Source organism: Anguilla rostrata, chromosome 7 (assembly GCF_018555375.3).
Source record: "Anguilla rostrata isolate EN2019 chromosome 7, ASM1855537v3, whole genome shotgun sequence".
NCBI lineage: Eukaryota > Metazoa > Chordata > Actinopteri > Anguilliformes > Anguillidae > Anguilla > Anguilla rostrata.
The window spans coordinates 146,239-174,012 of record NC_057939.1 but is presented as its reverse complement, the minus strand read 5'-3'; the positions used below and the strand labels follow the sequence as shown (position 1 = coordinate 174,012).

The window sequence follows — 27,774 nt, the reverse complement described above, 5'->3', positions numbered from 1 at the left end:
AATATTTTATCATAGGCTCATAAATTTAATCAGAAAAATTAGAGAAACAATTCATTCACATATATAATCAGGTTTATTAGGCATTCATTCAGAATATCCAACAACCTTTCTTCAGCTGTCTGCCTTTAAAATCAAGATTACAGCAAATCACTCATGTACAGAAATTTCAAATATTATAACAACCTGAAAAGACCAGATTTCTTAGCTTCATATTGCACATTAATTTCAGCTATGGCTTTTGTCTGTCAAATAGTTCAATCAAGTTTTCAGTCTGAAAAACACTTTCACACAAAGAAGCAGCTTTGCTTAGAAAATGTCACATAAACTGTTCAATTCTCTTAAAATTATTTAATTCTTGTTGCTTCCATACAGGGAATTCTTCAATGGCAGTGTCATCCTACAAGCCCCACCCCCTCACTGTCAGTGAGATAGCAGAACAGTCTGGGCTCCGCCCCCTCACTGGCAGTGAGATAGCAGAACAGTCTGGGCTCCGCCCCCTCACTGGCAGTAGAAGGTGAGCACATTCTGCTGGTTGCCACGGATAAGCAGGGAGGGGCAGTGCAGCCCATAGGTCAGGGTGTCCAGCCAGGCCATGTAGAGCGAACTGGGACAGTCTGTCTGGGGTACTGGCAGGCTCCTAATACAACAGAGCAAGAGAAGTCAGTACACACACACTCACTCACTCACACACACACACACACACACACACACACACACACACACACACTCACTCACTCACTCACTCACTCACTCACTCACTCACTCACTCACTCACTCACTCACTCACTCACTCACTCACTCACACACGCACGCACACACACACACACACACTCACAGCTGGGATAGGCTGTGGATACTCACACTAATACCAGTGCAGCATGCTGGGAGTTCTTGCGAATAATCTCATTCAGCCTCACTTTCCTCTCCGACTGCAGAGTGGAAGGAGAGAGACAGTTAGGGTTAGTTTGGGGTTAAATCATGCAACTGCACTGAAAACACAAGAGTACAGAAAGACAGATGTGATGTTTTACACTCACACACACACACACACACACACATACAACTTTACTCTCACACACACACAGTGCTGCCCTAGCGTTCACACACGCACACGCACACACACAGTGCTGCCCTAGCATTCACACGCACACACACACACACACACACACACACACACAGTACTGCCCTAGCGTTCACACACACACACGCACACACACAATACTGCCCTAGCGTTCACACACACACACGCACACACACAGTGTTGCCCTAGCGTTCACACGCACACGCACGCACACACACACGCACACACTCACACACTCTCACTCAGACACACACACAGTCACACTCACACACACACACACACACAGTCACACGCACACACACACGCACACACACACACACACACACACACACAGTCACACTCACACACACACACACACACACACAGTCACACACACACTCTCTCACACACACACACACACACACACAGAGTCACACTCACACACACACACACACTCTCTCTCACACACACACACACAGAGTCACACTCACACACACACACACACACAGTCACACTCACACTCACACACACTCACACTCACACGCACACACGCACCTTTAGCCTCAGTGCCTCCAGGTCCTTGTCAGACACTTTCCAGGGACAGTCTCTCTTTAGGTCCTGTAGTACAGCCTCGCCGTGCAGTCCCTCCCTCAGCCTGAAGGGGGCAATAATGTCCTCAAACCGCTTCAGGCTGCAGAGCAGACAGAGGACAGCCATTTGGATTAACTGATCAACAGTAACTGCAGAAATCCACACTTCAGATCTGTTTCTGAGTGATTACATGTGGATTCATTGTGGGGGTGTGATGGAACTGGTTACTTTTTTGAGTTGGGGGGCCGTTCACTGTCTGTCATCACAATGACATCGTGGACATCCAGTCGAAACTTCTGCAGCAGCAAGACCATCCTGCAGAGAGCCAATCAAATCACAGCACTCATTACAATCAATCAAATTCAACATCATTGTTCTGATCTGTAACCAATCAAAGAGTTATTGCATTTTTCAGTAACCAACAAGATAGCAGAACAGCCACTGAAAAGCCTTCTGAGCAGCTGGTGCTGCCACTCACCCCATTAGTGATTAGTATGTGATTAGTGTGATTATTGTAATATTAAGGCTGTTATGGAGGTGATGTTGTATTAAGGCTGTTATGGAGGTGATGTGTAGGCTGTTGGAGTGATTTGTATTAGAATGAGCTGTTATGGAGTGATGTTGAAGAGCGTATGAGGTGGTTGATAAGCTGTTCATGAGGGTGTATTAAGTGCTGTTAGAGTGATGTGTGCTTAGTGATGTTGATTAGGCTTAGAGTGAAGCGTAGAGTGTTGTGTTAGCTGTATGGAACGAGGATTAAGGCTGTAGGAGGTGGTGATTAAGCGTTTGGAGGGGTTGCTGTATGAGTGATTGTTAGCTTGAGTGAGGTAGGTGAGTTTGTATTAAGGCTGTTATGGGTGATGTGTTAAGGCTGTTATGGAGGTGATGTTGTATTAAGCTGTTATGGAGGTGATGTTTATTAAGGCTGTATGGAGGTGATGTGTTTAAGGCTGTATGGAGGTGATGTTGTTTAAGGCTGTTGGAGGTGATGTGTATAGGCTGTTATGGAGGTGATTGTGTGTTTAAGCTGTTATGGGGTGATGTTTATTAAGGCTGTTGAGGGGTTAGTGTTGTAGTTAAGGCTGTTATGGAGGTGGTGTGTTAAGGCTGTTATGGAGGTGATGTTGTGTTAAGGCTGTGATGGAGGTGATGTTGTGTTAAGGCTGTTATGGAGGTGATGTTGTATTAAGGCTGTTATGGAGGTGATGTTGTATTAAGGCGTGTTATGTGTTAGGCTGTTATGGGTAGTTGTATAAGGCTGTTATGGAGGTGATGTTGTATTAAGGCTGTTATGGAGGTGATGTTGTATTAAGGCTGTGATGTATTAAGGCTGTTATGGTGGTGATGTTGTATTAAGGCTGTTATGGAGGTGATGTTGTATTAATGCTGTTATGGAGGAGATGTTGTATTAAGGCTGTGATGTTGTATTAAGGCTGTTATGAGTGGTGTTGTTTAAGGCTGTTATGGAGGTGATGTGTTAAGGCTGTTATGGAGGTGATGTTGTATTAAGGCTGTTATGGAGGTGATGTGTTAAGGCTGTTATGGAGGTGATGTTGTATTAAGGCTGTTATGGAGGTGATGTTGTATTAAGGCTGTTATGGAGGTGATGTTGTATTAAGGCTGTTATGGAGGTGATGTGTTAAGGCTGTTATGGAGGTGATGTTGTATTAAGGCTTGATTATTAAGGTGTATGGAGGTGTGGTGTTTAAGGCTGTTATGGAGGTGATGTTGTATTAAGCTGTTATGGAGGGATGTTGTATTAAGGCTAGGTGATGTTTGTATTAAGCTGTTATGGAGGTGATGTTGTTATATTAAGGCTGTGATGGAGGTGATGTTGTATTAAGGCTGTATGGAGGATGTTTAGCTGTTGGTGATGTTAAGGCTGTGATGGAGGTGATGTTGTATTAAGGCTGTTATGGAGGTGATGTTGTATTAAGGCTGTGATATATTAAGGCTGTTATGGTGGTGATGTTATATTAAGGCTGTTATGGAGGTGTTGTATTAAGGCTGTTATGAGTGGGCTGGTTGTGTTAGACCGTATGAGGTAGATGTGTAAGCTGTAGGAGGGATGTGCATGAAGCTTATGGAGGTGACTGATTGTATTAGGCTGTGATGTTCAAGGCTGTTATGGTGCGACTGTATTAAGGCGTTAGTGGAGGTGATGTATAAGCGTTATGGAGGAGATGTTGTATTAAGGCTGTGATGTTGTACTTAAGCTGTTATAGCGTGATGTTTGTATAGCTGTTATGGGGTGATGTGTTAGTGTGATCATGAGTGATGTTGTATTAGGCTGTTATGGATGTGATGTTGTTTGCTGTTTGGAGGTGAGTTGTATCTAAGCTATATGGAGTATTGTTTATTCCTGATGTTCTGGATGTGGATTTGTAATTACATCAGTTCTGGAGTATTGTTAAGCGTGATGGAGTGTGTGTATGAAGGCTGTTAGAGTGATGGTTCATCAAGGCTGTTATGGGTGTGGATGGTTTTGGGCAGCTAACAGGGTGATAGGGGTGTTAGGGAACAGCCTGATAACAGCAGCGTGGTTGGTCTCAATGCGTCTGATCAGAGGATGAGGTTACTCAATGAACGGCTAACAGGGTGGGGTTGACTCAGTGAACAGCTGATAAAGAGGTGAGTGTAGCTGTTATGTTGTCTGTGATGTTGAGTTGTGTATGGTGTGTGTGTGTGTGTGTGTGTGTGAATCCATGTACGTGTATGGTGTGTGGTGTGTGTGTGTGTGTTGTTCAAGGTCGTTGTATGGTAGTATATGTTTGTGTGTAGTGTGATGTGTGGTGACCTGTTGGGGGCGGTGGTCTAGCTGAGGGGTGGTGTATAGGGCGTGAAAGAGGGTGGGTACTGGTGGTGATGGGTTATAAGGCTGAGAGGGTGGGTTGTGTGTGTGTGAGTGTGATGTGTGTGTGTGTGTGTGTGTGAGTGTGTGTGTGTGTGAGTGTGTGTGTGAGTGTGATGTGTATGTGTGTGTGTGTGGTGTGTGTGGTGTGTGTGTGTGTGTGTGTGTGGAGTGTGGAGTGTGTGTGTGCTGGTGTTGAGTGTGAGTGTGTGTGTGTGTGGTGTGTGTAGTGTGAGTGTGAGTGTGATGGAGTGTTGTGTGTGTGCCTGTGTGATGAGTGTGAGTGTGTGGTGTGTGCTGTGAGTGTGATGTGGAGTGTGTGTGTGTGTGTGTGATGTGAGTGTGTGTGTGTGATGTTGTGTGGTGTGTGTGTGTGTGATGTGTGTGGCTGGTGTGAGTGTGGTGTGGTGTGTGTGGTGTGTGTGTGTGTGTGTGTGTGTGTGTGTGTGTGTGTGTGTGTGAGTGTGAATGTTGTAGTGTGTGTGTGTGGTGTGTGTGTGTGTGAGTGTGAATGTGTGTAGTGTTGTGTGTGTGTGTGTGTGTGTGTGTGTGAGTGTGAGTGTGAGTGTGTGTGTGTGTGTGTGTGTGAGTGTGAGTGTGTGTGTGTGTGTGTGTGTGTGTGTGAGTGTGTGTGTGAGTGTGAGTATGTGTGTGTGAGTGTGTGTGTGTGTGTGTGTGAGAGAGAGTGTTTATACCTGAGTTTCTCCCTGGTGCTGCTTGCTCGGGGGCCGTTGTGCTTTCAGTTTCAAAGGCATGGTTCACTGGCACAAAACAGAGTGTTATAGCACATATTTGCACACACACAATCTCTCACAGTCACACACACACACACACACACACACAATCTCTCATAGTCACACACACACTGACACAAACACATGTACAGAGAAACATACACACACATTTTCACACAAACACATGCAGACACATACACACTTGCACACACACACATATGCATATACACACCAACACACATGCATATACAAAAAACATGGACACCTTCTCCTTCAATCTCTTCTGAGATGTCAAGTCCATCCATCATCCTTAGCAAACACACACCATAATTGGAGTCAAATGTATCACTGAAAGAGAAGGATTACATTAGGAAGCTTGTTAAATGTCAATACCAACAACCAACCTGAAACTTTAATTATTAACCTTATCGCTGCTCTAAATGCTGCTCTAACCACTGCTCCACACTGCTGCTCTGACCACTGCTGCACACTGCTGCTCTGACCACTGCTCCATACTGCTGCTCTGACCACTGCTCCACACTGCTGCTCTGATCACTGCTCTACACTGCTGCTCTCATCACTGCTCCACACTGCTTCTCTGACCACTGCTCCACACTGCTGCTCTCATCACTGCTCCCACAGATAGAAATTCTGCAGATCAGCATTTTGTTTAAACCAAAACTACTCACGATATGGTGGTAATGTAGTCCTCCATGCTGTGGGGGGAGCACTCTTGCCAGTTGGTCTTGAATCCCATGATGAGGGTATTTGGCTTCAGTTTTCCCAGACCAGTGGCCTGTGGAACAAGAGATGGCTTTACTGTTGCTTAAAGGAGGCAAGGAAGAGAAGAAGTGCAGTAGAGAGAGAATGATAAAAATAAAGCCAGAGAGAGAAACAAGAGGGACTGCATAAGAGAGGGAGTGCAAGAGCACAAGAGAGATGGAGAGAAGGAAAGAGAGAGGAAGAGGGAGAATACAAGAGAGGGATAGAGAAAGTGTGGGAGCTGGAGAGAAGGGGAAGAGATAGAGAGAGAGAAAGAAAGAGAGAGAGAGAGAGGATGGTTCTGCTGTCACCCATAGAACAAGGGCTATAGTAGAACCTGTCTGTCTTAGAAAATTTCTGCCAGTCCTGGGCCCTGGCAGTACACTTAAAAAAGACCAAAATAATGATTTTAAAAACAGGCTAGGTCTCAGAGAAGCAGATACGGTTTCATCTTCTCTAACAGAATATTGAAAACAAAACCAGGTCAAAACCTAGCATATGGCTGGACTGGCTGACCAATGGTGTAACATCAATCACTCAGTCACAGACATTCGCGTTTGTAGGGCTGGCCCTGCTGTTGCGGTCCAGCCAAAAACCATAAATGACACATATCTTGGTCTGAAAATCAATACTCTAAAAGACAAAACCAAAACAACATTTTATGCCATTAAAAGAACATTTTACAACATTAAAATACCTGTAAAAACATGGTTAAAAATAACTGACAGTCTATTACAGCCATTTGTGCTAAATGGAATTGCGGTGGATGGAATTACAGTGGGACAAAAGCCCAGTGGAAACCCTGCATGCTGAATTATATAAAAACATACTCCAGGTCCACTGAAATACACAAAAGAATGCATGCAGGACAGAATTAGGCTGTTACCCTTTACTTATTAACATTCAAAAAAGAGCATTAAAAAAGAGAAAGAGAGAGAGAGGGGGAGAGAGAGAGAGAGAGAGAGAGAGGCTACTCTATATCTATATGTAGAGAGAGGTTCTCTCTCATTTGGGATACATATATATATATATATATATATATATATATATATATATGTGTGTGTGTGTGTATATATATACACACACATCGCCCGTACATTATTTATGGATTTAATTGTTTATTTATTTTTCTCCATTCTATTTATTTTATGTATTATTATATGATTATTTGCTATTAACATCATCAGCATTATTATAATTACCATTTATACTGATTTTTGTGATGTACTTTTATTTATTTATTACTATCATTATCATTATTTATTTATATATTTATTTTATTCCCCCATTCTTATTTCTCAATCCCCAAATCAGAGGGAAGTTCTTGTTTCAATGTATGGTTACTGTTCATGTGTTTCTAGTCTTTGATGTTTACATAAAAGGATATAAATATTGTTCTATGTTAAATGTATGTTGTTTTTGTTTTTTTATGACATTGTATGCTTTGGCAATATGAAATGTAATGTTTTGTGATGCCAATAAAGCAAATTGAATTGAATTGAATTGAATTGCGAGAGAGAGAGAGGGAATGAGAGGGAAAGAAAGCACGAGGGAGAGAGAGTGAAGGAGAGAGAGAGAGAGAGGGAGTGAGGGTACCTGCAGAAGATGGCTGGCTCCCTCCCGGAGGTTGTCGCTGGTGATGGGCGTGTAGAAAGCGCGCACTTTCCTGTGGTTCAGCCACTTGACCAGCCTCGCAACATTACGCTGTGGCAGCACAGCCGTACCATCCTCCTGAAACACAAAACTAACACTCAGAAATATGAACACAGAGAGACACAACCCCATTATGGGAAAATCTACAACTGTCCTAAATTCTCCTGTTTCTGCTGTCACTCAAATACCAAGTACCCCACCTCTCTCTCTCTCTGTACCCCACCTCTCTCTCTCTCTGTACCCCACCTCTCTCTCTCTGTACCCCCACCTCTTTCTCTGTCTGTACCCCACCTCTCTCTCTGTACCCCACATCTCTCTCTCTGTCACTCACCTCTTTATCTACCCCAGTTCTCTCTGTACCCCACCTCTCTCTCTCTGTCACTCACCTCTTTATCTACCCCAGTTCTCTCTCTGTACCCCACCTCTCTCTCTCTCTCTCTGTATCTCCTCGTCTCCCTATCTGCCCCCTAAATAAAATAAAGAGTGATGTCTTTACGATAATGGAAACACTATGAAATTGTTAACCCTGCTTTTATTGACCGCTACAGGGAAAGAAATTATTACCCACAAAGAGAACAATGAAAACTGAACAGAAAGTTATTCATTAACAGAAAACCATTTTAACCTGTAAATGAAAAGATGGAAGAGGACAGAGTAGCTTTGAGTTCTGATTCTATATTATCAATCTCAATGTTGTTATTTAATCTTGAAATTGCATTGGCAATATTATTTGTATATTACACGTATATTACACTGTACACACCATCAGGATGTCCCCACAAATCATGAGGCTGATATTTTTTGTGAAAGACCCAACAAAATCCACCAGTGCTGGGCGAAGATTTGGGGGTCCAGTCAGGACCAAACACTGAGGCCTGGGGGGGGTTATAGAGAGAGAGAAAGAGAGAGGGGGGGTAGAGACTGATCAGATAAATTTGGAGGGATAGGTATCCCTACTGGATCCTGCAGGTTTCAACTGTCCATAGCCTGCAACCTTCATCACTTATATGTATGATTACATTAATTATTCAAACTCTTTAATATTATTTTTATTTTATCGATTTTTCTTGAAGCTGGCAATGCTGTTTGGGGGCCGCTACGGGCCATGTAATACATTCGTAGTGTATAGTCCCATAGTATAAATAATCATAGGCATGTTAGACTTTCTTTTGGCAATGGGATTGGGTTTCTTCATTGAGCGCTTATCCTTTTCATTAGGGCACAAGTATCTTGTGTTTATTATACATAAATAAAAACTGTTAATGTCACAATTACTTCAAAAGAGATAGTTCACTATAATATTATTGCAGTTTAGATCATTTTCAAGCAGTTTGGAGTTACTTGAAGTCTATTTTCCTGCTTTAGTCTGCCAACCTGTCAATGTTCCTGAAGCCACTGTTGTAAAGCTAGTAGGTCATAATTATCTAAAAGATCTTTAGACACACACAAAACTGGCTCAATCAAAAACATACAGTAAAACTGAAATTATATTTGAAAACAGAACTCCAAAAAGTGAACTATGATAAACTGTACAATGCTTCCTATCATTAATTTGTCAAGGGAAGTAACAGCGTGAACTGAAGATGTTTCAAGTTGAGTTTTTTCAGCAGAACAAAGGGGCATAACCCTAAAATTTGGGGTGTGGTACAGACAGATAGGTGGGGGGCACAGAGAGGTGGGGGCACAGAGAGAGAGGTGGGGGCACAGACAGAGAGGTGGGGGCACAGACAAACAGAGAGGTGGGGGTACAGAGAGAGAGGTGGGGGGCATAGAGAGGTGGGGGGCACAGACAAACAGAGAGGTGGGGGGCACAGAGAGGTGGGGGTACAGAGAGAGAGGTGGGGGGCACAGACAAACAGAGAGGTGGGGGCATAGAGAGGTGGGGGCACAGACAAACAGAGAGGTGGGGGGCACAGAGAGAGAGTGGGGGGCACAGACAAACAGAGAGGTGGGGGGCACAGAGAGAGAGGTGGGGGCATAGAGAGGTGGGGGGCATAGAGAGGTGGGGGTACAGAGAAAGAGGTGGGTGCACAGACAGAGAGGTGGGGGTAGAGAGAGAGAGGTGGGGGGCACAGACAGACAGAGAGATGGGGGTACAGAGAGAGAGGTGGGGGCACAGACAGACAGAGAGATGGGGGTACAGAGAGAGGTGGGGGGCACAGACAGACAGAGAGATGGGGGTACAGAGAGAGAGGTGGGGGGCACAGAGAGAGAGGTGGGTGCACAGACAGACAGAGAGGTGGGGGGCACAGACAGACAGAGAGATGGGGGTACAGAGAGAGAGGTGGAGGGCACAGACAGAGAGGTGGGGGTACAGAGAGAGAGGTGGGGGCACAGACAGACAGAGAGGTTGGGGGAGAAGAGTTGAAAAAAGATTGAGAGCAAGAGAGGGCTGAAAGTGACCTTTCCTCCACACCTGAAGTTCTTGACGTGGTCTTCCACCCCTGCGAGGGAGACGGAGTAAGACAGAGCCATGTTGTAGGTGCCAGCCTGCACAGATGACCCCCAGTTCACCTCTAGAGAGAAAGAGAAAGATGTATTTATCAGAACATGAACATGAAATGTTTGCTTCTGGTTTTGCTCTAGTATCAGACCTGAGCCCTGGACGAGTATTTGGGCGTATTTTTTAGAATACCGACCTTAGGTGCAAATATTACATTATACTATACACCCTACACCATGCAAGTAAAAATCAGATCACCAGGGAGATTCAGACTGGTGTTGAATGAGCCGAAGGGGAAAGCACACAGGGCATTAAGGGTTCAGGAGTCAGCATTTAAACTTTGCACGGAATCTTTAAATCATTTACTTTCTCAATAACCTTGTATGAAAGATAAGGGATTGGGATTGATTCAAAGAATAACATACTGTTAGTCACCCAAAATCTTCTGCGTCACGACAGTTCTGTACAATGATGTGGAAGGCACAGAAGTAAACAGCACACCCAAATGTGAATGTGTATTAATGGAGATCGATAAATACAATCAATCAACATTGTGAAGAGAGAAACTGTCAATTAAGATGTATATATAGCGGTTCACAGGGCTGTGTTAGTGGTTCACAGGGCTGTGTTAGCGGTTCACAGGGCTGTGTTAGCGTGTCACAGGACTGTGTTAGCGGTTCACAGGGCTGTGTTAGCGGTTCACAGGGCTGTGTTAGCGTGTCACAGGGCTGTGTTAGCGGGTCAGAGGGCTGTGTTAGTGGTTCACCAGACTGTGTTAGCGGTTCACAGGGCTGTGTTAGCGTTTCACAGGGCTGTGTTAGCGGTTCACAGGGCTGTGTTAGCGGGTCAGAGGGCTGTGTTAGCGGGTCAGAGGGCTGTGTTAGTGGGTCAGAGGGCTGTGTTAGCGGGTCAGAGGGCTGTGTTAGCATGTCACGGGGCTGTGTTAGCGGTTCACAGGGCTGTGTTAGCGGTTCACAGGGCTGTGTTAGCGGTTCACAGGGCTGTGTTAGCGGGTCACAGGGCTGTGTTAGCAGGTCAGAGGGCTGTGTTAGCGGGTCAGAGGGCTGTGTTAGCGGTTCACAGGGCTGTGTTAGCGGTTCACAGGGCTGTGTTAGCGGTTCACAGGACTGTGTTAGCGGTTCACAGGGCTGTGTTAGCGGGTCACAGGGCTGTGTTAGTGGGTCACAGGGCGGTGTTAGCAGTTCTCATCCTGCTCTGTTATGCAGTCCATTTAGCCTGAATGTGACCGAGACACAAACTTCACACATCTATGTGGAGGTTCAGTCTGCAGTGGGAATTGCCTGATCTGACCCGGTTTACTGTAGATTACAGAGAAATAGATTTTACCTGATTTGACACATATTATGAAAAACATCACACATTTTTAATGGGCAAGAACATCTATTTTGCTGTAGATTATTTCCAGAGTACCAATTGATTAATACATAATTCCATCTGAATTATGCATTATGAACTGACACACCCGTTTTACATTTTTATAAATACCATCTCACCTGGTTTCTTGTATGACACATATCCCAAGAGGAAGAGGATGATGCTGAAGCTTATGAGGGCAGCCCACCATGTGAGCAAGAACATCAGCACCACAGAGATGATCGCCCCAAACAGCGCAGTCCAGTGACTGTAGTACCTGAACGAAGGCCTCCATCCTGCAGGGCACAACAGCAGCATTTACCTGCTGTAACATCTCTGTGATGATTTACTTTCTGTAACATCTCTGTGATGATTTACCTGCTTGGACACCTCTGTGATGATTTACTTTCTGTAACATCTCTGTAATGATTTACCTGCTGTGACACCTCTGTGATGATTTACTTTCTGTAACATCTCTGTGATGATTTACCTGCTGTAACATCTCTGTGATGATTTACTTTCTGTAACATCTCTGTGATGATTTACCTGCTGTAACATCTCTGTGATGATTTACTTTCTGTAACAGCTCTGTGATGATTTACCTGCTGTACAATCTCTGTGAGGATTTACCTGCTGTAACATCTCTATAATGATTTACCTGCTGTGACATCGCTAATTATGTACATACCGTATCGTCTCTGCAATGATTTATCTGATGTAACAACTCTGTAATGTTTAACATTTTTAAAACCTCAGCTATCTGAATTGTGCAGCACAATATGGATTCTGTAGCAATGGCTCTAATCAGGTTTACACTAACTGATTCGGCATGCTCTATATGGGAAATCAGCTGGTGAGGGGTGGATCATGACATGTGATTGGTCACATTTGTTGCTCGGATGGGTGTGGGGATTATCTGAGCAGGCTGATTGGTGGAGATTATCATCTGAACACACTGATAGGTTGAGGTTATTATCTCAGCACGCTGATTGGTAGAGGTTATTATCTGAGTAGGCTGATTTGTGGATGTTCATACCAGGGGAGTTGGTGATGGAGGCGTGAAAGCAGCTGAAGTTGATGAGGGCGTAGGAGCAGAGGAAGAAGTTGGAGATGAGAGGGGCGATGGCATTGAGCTGGGCTGGAGGAGAAAGGAGGCTCGCAGTCAATAGTTCAGCCTTCCAATATATGCTCTAAAACATTATTAAATTCTCCATTCTTAAAATGTCCCTCTTCTCTTAGAACCCACCAATCAGAATAAAGGCCACAGCAATCAGATAGGTGAGAAAGTAGGCACGGAGCGGCTCATCATTTTTTCCATAACCCTTTGCAAAGAAGCCAATGTAGGGGTAGATATTATCCTTGCATAGACACTGAAAGAGAGAGAGACAGACTGATAAAGAGTGAGATTAATGTGCTTGTGAGAGTGTTTGCGTGTGAGTTAACGTGCTTTACCTGAAAGACTTTGGGGGCGGAGACTAGGAAGGCGAGGGCTGATGATAGGCTGGCAGCAAAGATCCCTGCAGTGATGAGAGGCCCAAATCCAGAGACCATACTGAGCACCTGGAAGAGAAGACCAACAGGTTCATCTTCAATATAACCTACAGCTTACCTGTGAGATCTGTTACAATACACAGGCAGCCCACACACCTGGGGCTGTGGAACACAGTCAGCACACACACATCTGTGGACTGTGCAACACAGGCAGCACACACACCTGGGACTGTGCAACACAGGCAGCACACAAACCTGGGACTGTGAAACGCACCTGGAAGTTGTTGGCCAGCCCAAAGGAGCAGGTGTGTGTGACCTCGCAATGAGAGAAGTTCCAGCCCAAACTGCAGGCCACACCTTCACACACTGCAGAGGAGTTCAGCTCCAAGCTGTCATTCAGGCTGCCTGAGGCATCCCGGAGCACACTGCCCCCTGCAGGAGGGGAGGTACATTCAGGAATGGTGTCTGTCATTTTTTTTTCCTGCTTTTCTTTTTACTGGCGGCCAATTTGGGGATGAACATGTCTAATTCCCACCCTAATTTGAAATGTACAATTACGCTTTTGCAACTGGAGCCACATTCAAGCGTGATCCAGAGAAACCAGCCACAATCGGTGCTGACGTGGTCCGGATTCAATCCAAGACTTTCCCATGTGTTTTAATGTAATAATGTATAAATGTGATGCAACAGGCAAAGAATGTGGGCATGGCAGAAATTCAGGATGTCTTCAAGAGGAATTGGGGAATACTGGTTACCATGGTTACTTACCTATGGTAGCTGAAATTCCCAGGTAGCTGACTGTAGTCCAGAATATGGCCATCAAAGTACCCTTAGGAATTGCTGTTTCTGGATCCTGAACCCACACACACATACATAGATTAGTTTGCTGGATCTGTGCTTGTAGTTTAGATTAGTGTGCTGGATCTGTGCTTGTAGTTTAGATTACAGTGATGTGTCTAGGCTTGTAGTTTAGATTAGTGTGCTGGATCTGTGCTTGTAGTTTAATGTGTTGGATCTGTGCTCGTAGTTTAGATTAAAGAAGATTGGTCTTGACTAGATGGGCTGGTGGAGACAGCACATGCACCTGGGTTGCTTTAACTAATCACTCCAGGTGCTTAAAGGTGTGTTTCTCTCCACAGTTTGAGGCCAAGACCGGGAGCAAACACTGAGAGAGCGTGTTTTGATTTTTGTTTTTTGTTTCGTTTAGTTTGTCTGAACATTACGAAGAAAGTAAACTGTCACTGAAAAGTAGGAGGAGCTGGTTTGGCAAAAAGAGGGCCAGTTACGAGTGGCATGCTGGAAAGCGCTCGCTCTGTTTTACTTTCTTTTGTCTTTGTTATATTAGTTTGTTGTTTTTGTTTATTGTTTTTCGCCTGGAAACTGTGAGGAGGAAGGGTGAAGGTGTTTAAGGTTGGTGTGGGTGTGCTCCCTCTCTCTCCATATGGCAACTAACGGTGTTTCCCGGAACTGGCACATCTCCCTCCCAGGGGTGTCACACCGGCGTGTGACAAGTTGTTATGTAGTTTGTATGTAGTGTGTACTGTATGTACTGTTACATGTATATAGGGTAAAATATATGGACCTTCAGATCTCCACAGATGTTTGCACCAGACAGGATACCGATGGCAGAGGGGAAGAAAATGGCAAACATCTGGAAGAAGTTCCCCTCCGGACCCCTCCAGTCTGGCAGCAGGTTGGTCAGGAAGATTTCACCTGACACAGGCAATACAAACATGTCACCTGACACAGGTAATACAAACACGTCACCTGACACAGGTAATACAAACATTTCACTGGACACAGGCAATACAAACACGTCACCTGACACAGGTAATACAAGCATTTCACCTGACACAGGTAATAAAAACATTTCACCTGACACAGGAAATATAAAACGTTTAACCTTAGTGTTTAACCCTTAGCCCCCCTGGCCTCAACGCAGATTGCTGTATATTAGCGCCCTCAGCGCACATTAGCACCCTCAGCGCACATTAGCTTTCCCAGTGCACATTAGCACCCTCAGCGCACATTAGCACCCTCAGCGCACATTAGCGCCCTCAGTACACATTAGCATCCTCAGCACGCATTAGCACCCTCAGCGCACATTAGCGCCCTCCTCAGCGCACATTAGCATCCTCAGCGCACATTAGCCCTCACAGCGCACATTAGCACCCTCAGCGCACATTAGCGCCCTCAGCGCACATTAGCACCCTCAGCGCACATTAGCACCCTCAGCGCACATTAGCCTTCCCAGCGCACATTAGCACCCTCAGCGCTCATTAGCGCCCTCAGCGCACATTAGCACCCTCAGCGCACATTAGCACCCTCAGCGCACATTAGCCCTCACAGCGCACATTAGCCCTCACAGCGCACATTAGCGCCCCCCTCAGCGCACATTAGCCTTCTCAGCACACATTAGCGCCCTCAATGCTCCCGCTCCCCAGGACCCACACTCACGGCGGTAGCTGAAGAAGCCCATGGCCTGCTTCTCAGTCGAGGCGGGAATCACAGTTCCCACAAAGTAATTTGTGAAGGACAGGAGGAGCACTAGGAAGAACAGGATCTGAGTCTGAAAGCAACCAAATCCTCACCATTAGAAACGGCGGCACACAGCAATGTGCACACCTCACCTGCACATGGTACAATTCAGCACACAGAGTCTATAAAGTACTTTGTGTATGTCTGCATAGGTACACTCTATACATACAGGTCCATTCATGTTTACAGTAAAATGCTTGTAAAGGATTTCAAAAAAGTCAGGTAGACATACTGGCAATGGCAATACCTCATTATTTAATCCCATAAAATAAGAGGATAAGTGGAGGGTTTTCCCTCCACTAAATTCCTAAATGGTTTTTCACTAGCAACATTGCTGCCTTTTTCAGGATTTTTTGCTGTGTGTGTAAAAGTGTCTGCGTGTGTATGTGCACAGGTTGTGCATGCACATGTTTCCATGTGTGTGTTCAGTACATGTGCCTTTTGCATGTTTGTATGCACATGTTTACATTACATTTATTTGGCAGACACTTTTATCCAAAGTGACATACAATAAGTGTATACCGACGGTCATTGGAACAACTACAAAACACAGGTCTGATAAGGTACAATACTCATTTTGTACAGTTATTCATAGCCAACATTACTCTGACCTAACCTATGCCAAGTCAAACTAGGAGCCATGACAAGCTACAACATCAAGACAATGATACAAGGCACAATCGGTGCTGGATGGAGGTCCATGTAACATGAGTGGCAAAGGAGGTATATGTGTAGCATGAAAGAGGGGGACTGAAGTGTTTAAATGTGCATGTGCTTGAACGTGCATGTGTATGTGTGCATGTGCAGGTTTACCGTGGTATGTGTGCATGTGCAGGTTTACCGTGGTATGTGTGCATGTGCAGGTTTACCATGGTATGTGTGCATGTGCATGTTTACAGTGGTATGTGTACATGTGCGGGTTTACAGCGGTATGTGTGCATGTGCAGGTTTACCGTGGTATGTGTGCATGTGCAGGTTTACCATGGTATGTGTGCATGTGCATGTTTACAGTGGTATGTGTACATGTGCGGGTTTACAGCGGTATGTGTGCATGTGCAGGTTTACCGTGGTATGTGTGCATGTGCAGGTTTACCATGGTATGTGTGCATGTGCATGTTTACAGTGGTATGTGTACATGTGCGCGTTTACAGTGGTATGTGTGCATGTGTACGTTTACCGTGGTATGTGTGCATGTGCGGGTTTACCGTGGTATGTGTGCATGTGCAGGTTTACCGTGGTATGTGTGCATGTGCAGGTTTACCGTGGTATGTGTGCATGTGCAGGTTTACCGTGGTATGTGTGCATGTGTAGGTTTACAGTGGCGTGTGTGCATGTGTAGGTTTACAGTGGTGTGTGTGCATGTGTAAGTTTACAGTGGTGTGTGTGCATGTGTAAGTTTACAGTGGTGTGTGTGCATGTGTAAGTTTACAGTGGTGTGTGTGCATGTGTAAGTTTACAGTGGTGTGTGTGCATGTGCAGGTTTACCGTGGTATGTGTGCATGTGTAGGTTTACAGTGGTGTGTGTGCATGTGTAAGTTTACAGTGGTGTGTGTGCATGTGTAAGTTTACAGTGGTGTGTGTGCATATGTAAGTTTACAGCAGTATGTGTGCATGTGCGGGTTTACAGCGGTATGTGTGCATGTGCGGGTTTACAGTGGTCACACAGTCCTACCTTGGCCTCCCACTCCATTCCAGCCAATGAAATGAGAAGAAGCAGTGTGACTGTGGCTACGCCCACAATTCGCACATCATTGATTGGGTCTACTATAACTGCACCATACTCCTGCAAAACACAGTGCCAGTCATAGTCACAACCATCCTGGAACACAGCACTGACAATCAGAACAGGAAATCTGAATAAAAAACTGCTTGTGATGTACATTATTGTTTATAAAATCATTATAAGCAGAAATATGTATGAATTGGCAATAATAAGACATCGATTGATGGGTAAAATGATGGGCTCTTACGATGAGAAGGTCACGGACAGTTTCAGAAAACCCCACAGTGTTCATGGCGCAGGCCAGCGCGTTGGCGAAGGAGAAGACCATGCCTATCGGGCCCCCCATCTCTGGGCCCAGAGTGCGAGAGATCATGAAATAGGCGCCCCCTGGTGGAGTGGAAGCATGGTGATCAGATGAGAAACAGCAGCTCCCAGAACACACCACCTATTCACAAGGGGGGGGGGGGGCTTACCTGAGGAGACTTACCTATTCACAGAGGGGGGAGGGGCTTACTTGAGGAGACGGGGGAGGGGCGTACCTGAGGAGACTTTCCCATTGCTTGCGATGGCAGACACAGACAGTGCAGTTATCGAGGTGACGATGACAGACATGGAGATGATGACCCAAGTGAGAACTGGGTAAGGGGGGGGCAGAGGGGCATATGAGATCATAAGGATTATTCTTCCAGAGAGGGAAACAGAAAGATTGAGAGTGAGAGAGACATGGAGAGAATAAGAGTGTAATACAGAGAGGGAGACAGAAAGCGATGGAAAGAGAGAAAGAAAGAATAAGTGAAAGAGAGGGGACTCACTGATGCCTGCTTGAGAGGTGATCCAGGGCAAACGCAGGAACAAAATCACCCCCCAGATATTCAGCATACAGCGGATCTACAACCAGCACAGTCAGCAAGTTAAACACAGTCACCAGCACAGTCACCAGCACACAGCAGATCTACAGCCAGCACAGTCAGCAAGTTAAACAGTCACTAGTACAGCAACCAATGCAATATAGTCAACATATCAACCACAGTCACTATGAAACAGTCATGAGAGCGGAGTGTGTGTGAACACCTTTACTAATTACACCGCAATGTTTATAATTCACTGTTTCCATCTGAAATGAATGGCGTTACTCACCATAACCCCAGTTACCCAGCCAAAGCGAACAGGCTGGCTGTTTTGTTGAGATCGGTCCTCATGTTGTGAATGCTGCTGCTCCTGGTTTCCGGCGTAACCGTCTACTCCAAGGTCCTCCATTGAACTCCCGGTCTCTCCATCCTATAGTACAGCGACATCACGAACACAAATAATCTCATTGCACTGTGACATTCTACAGTAACATCACACTCACTACTAACTCCACTACTCCACACACATTAACTCTGATATGTAACACAATTACACAAACACTAATATTCTTGCATTTTTATAAAGCAACAGTGAAAGGACAGGTCAAATAATACGAATAATAAGGTGGTGAGAATAATGTAAGAGTAAGGAGAGAATGTCAGAGTAAGGTTAGAGTAAGGTCAGAGTATGGAGAGAGTAATGTCAGAGTAAGGTCCAGGTAAAGTCAGAGTAAGATCAGAGTAAGGTCAGAGTAATGTAAGAGTAAGGTCAGAGTAATTTCCGAGTAATGTAAGAGTAAGGTCAGGGTAAGGTCAGAGTAATGTAAGAGTAAGGTCAGGGTAAGGTCTGAGTAAGGTCAGAGTATTGTAAGAGTAAGGTCATGGTAAGGCCAGAGAAATTTCAGAGTAAGGTCTGAGTAATGTAAGAGTAAGGTCAGGCTTAGGTCAGAGTAATGCAAGTAAGGTCAGTACATCCATCACTTTGCGGAGAGTTTCCAGAGATGGCCGACTGCGTCTGTTGCGGCCCGTTGCCATGGTGTTGGTGTAGAAGTCCAGTGTGGGCACAGCGTCGATGGTGCTGTAGAGGGTGGGCCGGCGGGAGTCCTGCCGCTCTGACACACCGTCCGATGCCTCCGTTTCCATGGTGACCATGGTAGGTAGTACAAGGCCATCAGTGTTGTTGCTGAGATTCATGTTCAGCGTGCGGCCATCACCATGGCTACAGGAGTACCGAGGTGGAGCTTCCTCGCTGACAGAGAAACGTCCGTGCTGTGAGCCAGCCGGCCACTCAGGACCAGATATGCGCTGCCCCATCACACTCTCAGGCACTGGGAGACCTGTAACTGCACACACCCAACAGAGTGTAACTGTACACACCCAACAGAGTGTAACTGCACACACCCAACAGAGTGTAACTGTACACACCCAACAGAGTGTAACTGTACACACCCGACAGAGTGCAACTGTACACACCCAAAAGAGTGTAACTGTACACACCCGACAGAGTGTAACTGCACACATCCAACAGAGTGTAACTGTACACGATGTGCCTCCGATCCAGACAGAGTGTAGTACACAGGCCATCAAGTGTATGCTGAGATAGTGTCACGTGCCCATCACAGACGAGTAATGGCACTCCTCCAAAGAGAAACGTCCAGTGTACTGTAGCCACCGCCATCAGACCGATATCGCTGCACACACTCCAGCAGAGTGTAACTGCCACACACCCAAAAGAGTGTAACTGCACACATCCACAGAGGTAGTAACATGTACACACCCAACAGAGTGTAACTGTACACACCCACAGAGTGTAACTGTACACACCCAACAGAGTGTAACTGCACACACCCAACAGAGTGTAACTGCACACATCCAACAGAGTGTAACTGCACACACCCAAAAGAGTGTAACTGCACACATCCAACAGAGTGTAACTGTACACACCCAACAGAGTGTAACTGCACACATCCAACAGAGTGTAACTGCACACATCCAACAGAGTGTAACTGCACACATCCAAAAGAGTGTAACTGCACACATCCAACAGAGTGTAACTGTACACACCCAACAGAGTGTAACTGTACACACCCGTCTCTCTCTCTCTCTCTACAGGAGTACAGAGTGTAACTGTACACACCCGTCTCTCTCTCTCTCTCTCTCTCTCTCTCTCTCTCTACAGGAGAACAGAGTGTAACTGCACACACCCGTCTCTCTCTCTCTACAGGAGAACAGAGTGTAACTGTACACACCCAACAGAGTGTAACTGCACACACCCGTCTCTCTCTCTCTACAGGGGAACAGAGTGTAACTGTACACACCCGTCTCTCTCTCTCTCTCTACAAGAGAACAGAGTATAACTGCACACACCCATCTCTCTCTCTCTCTACAAGAGAACAGAGTGTAACTGTACACACCCGTCTCTCTCTCGCTCTCTCTCTCTCTCTCTCTACAGGAGAACAGAGTGTAACTGTACACACCCGTCTCTCTCTCTCTCTACAAGAGAACAGAGTGTAACTGCATACACCCGTCTCTCTCTCTCTCTCTCTCTACAGGAGAACAGAGTGTAACTGTACACACCCGTCTCTCTCTCTCTCTACAGGAGAACAGAGTGTAACTGTACACACCTGTCTCTCTCTGTACTCTACAAAGAACCAAAAGAGTACTAGTGGTGAAACGTCTTTTGCTATAGTTTCTGGTATGAATTTCTCTACATTAACAACCGTGTTTAAAAAGCTTACTCATTTCACAGTGGAATTCACCTTTACATTTACATTTAGGTATTTACTACTGAATGACTTACATAAATGAGACTGGACACCAACCTTTATCTAATTTCGACGTATGCCACCTCCTTCTGCTGAAAAAACTCAACCTGGAAAATAATTTAATCAAAATGTATTAATTTACCTTGCCCTGAGCCTGAAGAGAACAAATGGTCTTAAAGAAGCATTAGCTGCAGAACCATGGTGCTATTAAACAGCCATGAGCTGGGGGGTCAAGGGGAAGCAGGGTTAGTAAAATCACTCTGTTAATACACTGGACAGAAAAATCACAGCATTTTTCAAATATACAGGCAACAGTACGGGATGGTAACTGAACTGCGTTTGTATTGAACGCATAGTTAATAGTTTGTCAGGGTAGCTGATGTGTAAATTGTAATTTATTCTGAGATGGTACGCTGTTAGACTACTGGCTCTTAGCGCTGTGTAGTTCCTGCTACTGATACACGTGGCCTATTGAAAATAGGTACACAGTTTAAGCCATTCCACAGCGGAGTGCATCCTAACTGGACGCAATGTGTCCAATACAACGCAGCTCGATAAAATGAACGCAATATTACATTAAATTTAACCTGTAGGATAATATACGCTACACTCCTCCAATGCTCGTCATATTAACATCTGACTGGTTGATTTCACTTTATTCATACTGATCAGCGTTTTAAATTTTACATCCGATACGATACATAAGGACAGTTTTTCTTACCTCTCTGAGACGATTCGATTCACGACGTGAACAAGTGTCCCAATCGAAACGGTGCAGGCAAAGCAGGTGTGCGTATCGCTGAAAAAAGATTCTCGTGTTGCCACGCAGATAAGTGGTGTTAAATGTTCTAATTGCAACGGCCAGAATTTATATCTGAGGAGGTTGCACCCTCACACGCCCCTTATCTTACCTGACACTGGACAGGTGGGGGAAGACCGTTCCTTCCTTTACCCCCTCCAATCTCGCAAGCGATGTCAAACGGAATTAAATATTGGCCGCTGAATACCCGCGCCTTAAATTTAGTGTACTCACTTTAGTGTACTAAGATTTAAGGCAATGTAGGCCTATAGTAGGCTAGTATAATAATTTAATATATAGGGCTATTCATATATTTTAATTGATCTTACCATTTAGAGATCTATTCGTATAAGAACTAAACGCAATGTATTTGTATGCGCAGAAACGGGGAACTTTCTTGTCCTTTCTGAGGGAAAAGAATCTTCGGAATCTTCTGGTTAAATCAATAACGCAGCGTTTATGCGCTTGTTGCTACACTAAGGACTTCTAGGCTATCTGCAGTTATCAGTGTTGGGGTGTTATGGTCTTATTATCTCAGAGCTCGGAGATATCTGTGACTCTTAGTGGTATTATCAATGATAGTTGTGACAAGTGCTGTTATCGGTGGTATCTATGGGTTTTAGTGCTGTTATCGGTTGCCTATTAGCCTGTTGTCATTATTAGGCTACAGCAACGTTATCACTCTAATGCAATATGATACTGTTAATTGTTATTATCTGGAATAGCATTATCTGTTATTATTGACCGTAGTGTCTTCATTAGTTTTATTACTGTCGTTCATGACAAACAGTTCAAACAGAGGAATAGTACAAATAACGGTACAATAACTATAATAATTCCCTGTTGTTTTGACCAGTTTAGAAATAACGGAAATGTAAGCGAATTCCCTGCCAACGTCACCACTATCACACTTTACTAGATCTGGGGTTCTGATCGATCCAGACAAAATCGTGAATAAGGTAATGCGTTTGCTGTTACCCAGAAAAACAAACAAAAAAAAAACTGTGTGTGTGTGTGAGAGAGAGAGAGTTTGTGTGTGTGAGTGTATGTGTGTGAGAGAGAGAGAGAAAGAGATAGAGAGAGAAAGAGAGAGAGGCTGTGTGCATGTGTGTGTGTGTAGAGCAGCTTCTCCACTGTGCTGCCAGATGTGTCTGTCTGCAGTGTTCTTACGCTCTCTTTCCCCACAGTCCTTTTGCTTTCTGCGCAGGTATTGGCCTGTTGTCTATTCTTTTTATGTTTGTACCATACAGCACTGCTTCAACACACATCCCACAGAGCCACTCACCTACACTGCTGATTATACTGACTTCCACACACCACAGTTATCTTTTCATTTTTTTGTAAATTTAAGTATTTAAAATAAATTTCAATTTGTTTTCTAAATTCTTCAGTGTGTATCTCCCTTTTAGTCATGGCCATTAAGCCAAGTTGTGGCAGCACACACACACACACCTGCACACACACGCATACACACACGCACGTACACGCATGCACGCACGCATGCACACACACACACACACGCATGCACACACTCGCCCGTAGGTCGTAAATACACTCGCTCCCTGGAGCTGCTGCAATTTATGCGCTGGGCACCCGATGTGCAGGCGTCTGTCTCCCTTTCCTGTTTACCTCACACACAGACACAGGCAGTGAACAGTGGCTCCTCCCCTTCCTGTTTACTTCTCACACAGGCAGTGAACAGTGGCTTTTATAACCATGTGGAACTGCTGGACTCAGCAGAGCTCCACACAGCACAGTAAAGTACATTGCCTGCTATGTGAAGTCTCATTTTTCTTTTTCTTCTCATTCTTCTCGTCATCCTCCTTTTATTACAGTTCTTAAATGTAGCCAGTGAGATGAGCAAACAGGCTAGTGTGAGGTTTGGAGGCTCCCCAGGGGAATTAGCTCTCTGAGCATATTACTCATGAAAGTGAAAAGCACTCCCCCCGTGTGTGGAGAGTGGGTGTTGTAAGAGGGCATTGGGACAGTACAGATAGAAGGCAGATTAACTGTTCCAATGCAAGTGCCCTTATTCTTCCTTTATTTTCCCTGGGGTGAGCCAGGTGACCATGTGACCAGGTGACCCCCCTGCTCCCTGTGACCCCTGTGATCCCTGTGATACACACATATACACTTGAGTCTTCCACATGGTTAAGGTTTGAAAGGATAACTAATAATTTCATACAATGCTCTGGCTTCTGCCAGGAAGATCAGTTCTTTATGGTGCTTTAATTGAATCTGAAACTTCAGTTCTAGTTAAATGTTAACTGAACATTCCATGAATTCGTACAGGAAATATGAGACATTCATTCAACCACAATATAAATTCAGCAAATAAACACAAGACAAAGCAGTTAAGCATACAACCAGATCTGAGCATGAGTTTCTCAGCCCTCTGTTTTAATTGGTTTAAAAATAAACAGCTACTGTTCGCAGCTAACATTATACAGGATTACTTTATGGGAGGAATAAAATAGGAATGTGCTCAATTTGAAAAAAGTCTTGTGAGTAATGGTTGATCAAAGCCTTTTAGGTTCTAGGCACTGTGGTGTAGCAGTAAAAAAGGTCAACAGGATGCTGGGATGCATAGCCAGAAGTATTGAATATAATTCCAAGGCAGTTATCTTATACAATTTGTTAAACCACATGTGAAGTATTGCGCACAGTTCTGTTGACCATATTACAAGAAAGATAGAGGCTCTGGAAAAGGTTCAAAGAAGGGCAATCAAATTGATTCCTGGTATGAAAGACTAAAGCTATGAGGAAAGACTTAAGATGATTCATTTTTTCAAGCTTAGTAAAAGGAGATTTAGGGTTGACTTGATTGAGGCTTTTAAATTCTTAAAGGGGATCAACAAAGTGAACTACAAGAGATTCTTAAGGTTGAATTCTTTTACTAGAATGAGATGACATGAATGGAAATTAGCAAAAGGCTAATTTCGTACAGACATTAGGAAGATTTTTTTTCACACAGAGAGTAGTCAATGTGTGGAATAGCCTGCCAGGTCATGTAGTAGAGGCAGAAACTCTGGGGGTTTTCAAGACTAGGCTTGATATGATGTTAGGCACAATGTAGTTCGCAGGTAATCAGAGCAGTAAGTGTAATGTAGTCAGAAAAATGGTGAGCATTGTTGGGCTGAATGGTCTGTTCCCTTCACAATGCCACGTTACGTTATGTTACATTATGTTACGTTACGTTACGTTATGTTATGTTATGTTACGTTACGGTATATTATGTTACATTACATTACATTACAGGCATTTGGCAGACACTCTTATCCAGAGCGACGTACAACAAAGTGTATAACCATAACCAGGAACAAGTGTGTCGAAAACCCTAGAGAGAAGTGCCGTTCCAAGTGCAGGGAACAACTGCATAGTTTAACTTGGACCCTGTAGGTTAAACTGATTAACACTAACACAAACGAGAACAGCAACAACGCAGTCTATGCAAAAATACAAGCAGTAGTTAAGACGAGTGCATTAACTAAGTCACCTACAAAACAGCTACCTAGTTACAACCCTAAGCTTACAGTCAATTTAGAGATTACAGGGAGGTAGGGAGGGATGGGGAGAGGTGCAGCCTGAAGAGGTGAGTCTTCAGTTGTCGCTTGAAGTGGGTTAGTGTCTCAGCTGTTCTGACCTCCACGGGGAGGTCATTCCACCATCGTGGGGCCAGAACAGACAGGAGACGTGATCGGGAAGTCACATTACGTTATATTACGTTACGTTACATTATGTTACGTTACGGTATATTACGTTATGTTACGTTATGTTACGGTATATTACGTTATATTACGTTACGGTATATTACGTTACGCTACTTTATGTTACGTTATGTTATGTTACGTTACGTTATGTTACGTTACGTTATGTTATTTTAGGTTTGAACACAGCCAATAAAAGAACACACCAGAACAGATTCTAAATTACTTTCCAGAGACTATTCAAATATAATGCACTAGCTAGCAGCAACACCTCTGGAAATCAACAAAAAAGATCTTGCCTACCTTGAAAATAAGCAAATGTCTGTTTCTTCAATTCACCTCAACTAATGAATTTGTTTACACTCTGTGAAAAATTAGTAAGTCACAACTGCAAACAATTAACAAAAAATTCAGTTTACTGTAATATTTTGGGTGTCTGTGTGTGTGTAAAGCAAAGTGTTTCATTTAATTTCATGGTTTGTCTGAGTGGATCCCTGCAGCTGTGTTTTGTTTGAGAGTGGATCACTGCTGGTGTGTTGTGTTTGAGAGTGGATCTCTGCTGGTGTGCTGTGTTTGAGAGTGGACTGCTGCTGGTGTTCTGAGTTTAATAGTGAATCTTTGGCAGTGTGCTGTGTTTGAGAGTGGACTGCTGCTGGTGTTCTGAGTTTAATAGTGTGTATTTGGCAGTGTGCTGTGTTATGTGTGTCAGTGCCCACTGCCCTTGACTGCGACCTGTCTGAGAGCTGGAGGTCAGCTGATTCTTCAGTTGTCTCATCAGGGGTCGGTCAGTGATAAGCTCCAGCGCGTGCTGGTTACACTTTGAAAGTTTATCAGGAATGAGAAATGCAGGGATGTTATTTTAGCTTATCTAATTCCAACTCCCCATTTATTAGAAGTCCTGATTTTATCTTAGTATTTAGAAATCACCTGATATGGCTCAGAGGGTAATATCAAAAGGAGTCTTTCTGTCTGTGTGTGCACATGTGTGTGGTTTGGAGGTCTCTCTCTGGCTTCCCCTGCAGGTATGCTGTCTTACAGGGAGAGTGGGAACAACTGGCAGATTTGCTCATTGACAAGTCTCCTCAAACCATTCCACTTTTCCCCCAATATTCCCAAATATCAAAGCAAAACCCCAGATCATCAATGAAAGTCACAATCACAGCTTGCTTACATGATCTTTGTGAGCCTATCACACCACATTAACCCTTTGTGCCACAGTGGGCTGCTGACTCTTCAGTAACTTGCATTACCAATCAGTTCAGGTTTCAACGGTGTTCCAGTATCTTTATTCAGTGCCCACTGTACCACACCAATGACACCACCAAAGACCCCAACTTGTTTCCCATGTCATCGGCTTTCCAACAGCATCAAATGTGATTATACGACGTCGGAAAGTGAAGATTATATATTGCGATTTCAACTCAGTAGTTTTATGAGCATTCCACAGAGGCAGCAGGATGACTGCAACAGCTCTGAAGGAGATCACCCTGTCAGCAGAACATCAGCTTTACTGCAGATCTCATAGCCCTCCACAAAGTGAGCAACTGCCACATCATACGCTCCCTAAAAAAAGATCTGCCACGTCTCTGGAGAAAACAGTGTGTTACTCAACACATCCGCCAAGGTTTCTCAAGGGGTTGCACAATTTATGGTTTCCTCTGATAGGTGGAGAATATCTTTATTTTTACTGAAATTATGTGCTGTACTAAACTCTCAGGACTTCCTCCATGGCCTCTGGCTCCAGGCACTCAACTTCCCAAGGACAACGAGAAGTCAGAAAATACAGCATATGTGCGTGTGTTTCTCTCTCTCAGTTCCTTCTCTCTCTCTCTCTCTCTCTCTCTATCTCCCATTTTATTTGAACAACATTCAGAACCTTCTGTTCTTTTTCTCCTTCATTCTGCTCTCCTTTCATGGCTGGGCATTGATATATCTGCTAATTCTACTTGTAGGGAAAAATACATTTCCTGCTTCAGTGTTTTTGGATGGTCACCTAACACAATCAACCTAATTCAATGATCAAGGGGGGGTTAGGATCAAAGCCTTGTGATGACGGTACCACCAGGGTGAGGCCAGAATAATTAATGGGTGTGAGACAGGAAGTCTCGGTGACAATGACTATTTGGTTTCCTTCTACACCACATACATATGTAACAGTGTCCATTTGTTTGCCTGTCACCCAATCAGGGACAGGAACCTGCATTTTATTTCAGTATTCTATTTCAGGTATGGGGCATAAAAGCTTGTACCCACACATCACTATGGTGTGATTGAACTGCCTTGCTTTCACCCGGTATGCTGCATGCTGCATTAAAGACTATTTTTGCTTTGTTAATAAATTGTTATTGACCTGGACACGGAGTTGTACTTCATAAGGACCAAATTCCTACATACTGTAGCATGATGCATTTAAAGAACAGAGGTGAGTTTTAAGA

The 27,774-nt window shown here is 44.4% G+C and overlaps 1 protein-coding gene across 1 annotated transcript; it reads right to left on the bottom strand.

Annotated features, from left to right (window-relative positions):
- Window positions 1-54: 54 nt before the first annotated feature.
- On the bottom strand, window positions 55-21,707 carry LOC135258545 (solute carrier family 12 member 3-like). The gene is made up of 27 exons (XM_064342011.1): window positions 21,555-21,707; window positions 20,891-20,940; window positions 19,041-19,411; window positions 18,358-18,498; window positions 18,033-18,108; window positions 17,760-17,855; window positions 17,468-17,607; window positions 17,170-17,280; window positions 15,417-15,528; window positions 14,542-14,672; window positions 13,728-13,812; window positions 13,234-13,391; window positions 12,921-13,028; window positions 12,715-12,838; window positions 12,505-12,606; window positions 11,609-11,764; window positions 10,068-10,167; window positions 8,415-8,526; window positions 7,595-7,729; window positions 5,926-6,032; window positions 5,502-5,584; window positions 5,198-5,263; window positions 4,185-4,209; window positions 1,880-1,966; window positions 1,616-1,751; window positions 862-929; window positions 55-637 (listed from the first exon to the last, which is right to left on the bottom strand). The coding sequence occupies exons 3-27, from the start codon at window positions 19,380-19,382 to the stop codon at window positions 499-501; spliced, it is 2,940 nt and encodes a 979-aa protein (XP_064198081.1). The 5' UTR covers window positions 19,383-19,411; window positions 20,891-20,940; window positions 21,555-21,707; the 3' UTR covers window positions 55-498.
- Between the last annotated feature and the right edge of the window lie 6,067 nt (window positions 21,708-27,774).

What these genes read in the sequence shown, in the direction of transcription:
- LOC135258545 (XM_064342011.1), bottom strand. Translation starts at nt 19,382, where the DNA reads ATGGGGCAGCGCATATCTGGTCCTGAGTGGCCGGCTGGCTCACAGCAC. An exon ending in GCTGGGTAACTGGGGTTATG is followed by an intron (nt 18,109 to 18,357) that starts GTGAGTAACGCC and finishes TGCTGGTTGTAG; the next exon opens with ATCCGCTGTATGCTGAATAT. An exon ending in GAATGGAGTGGGAGGCCAAG is followed by an intron (nt 15,529 to 17,169) that starts GTAGGACTGTGT and finishes GGTTGCTTTCAG; the next exon opens with ACTCAGATCCTGTTCTTCCT.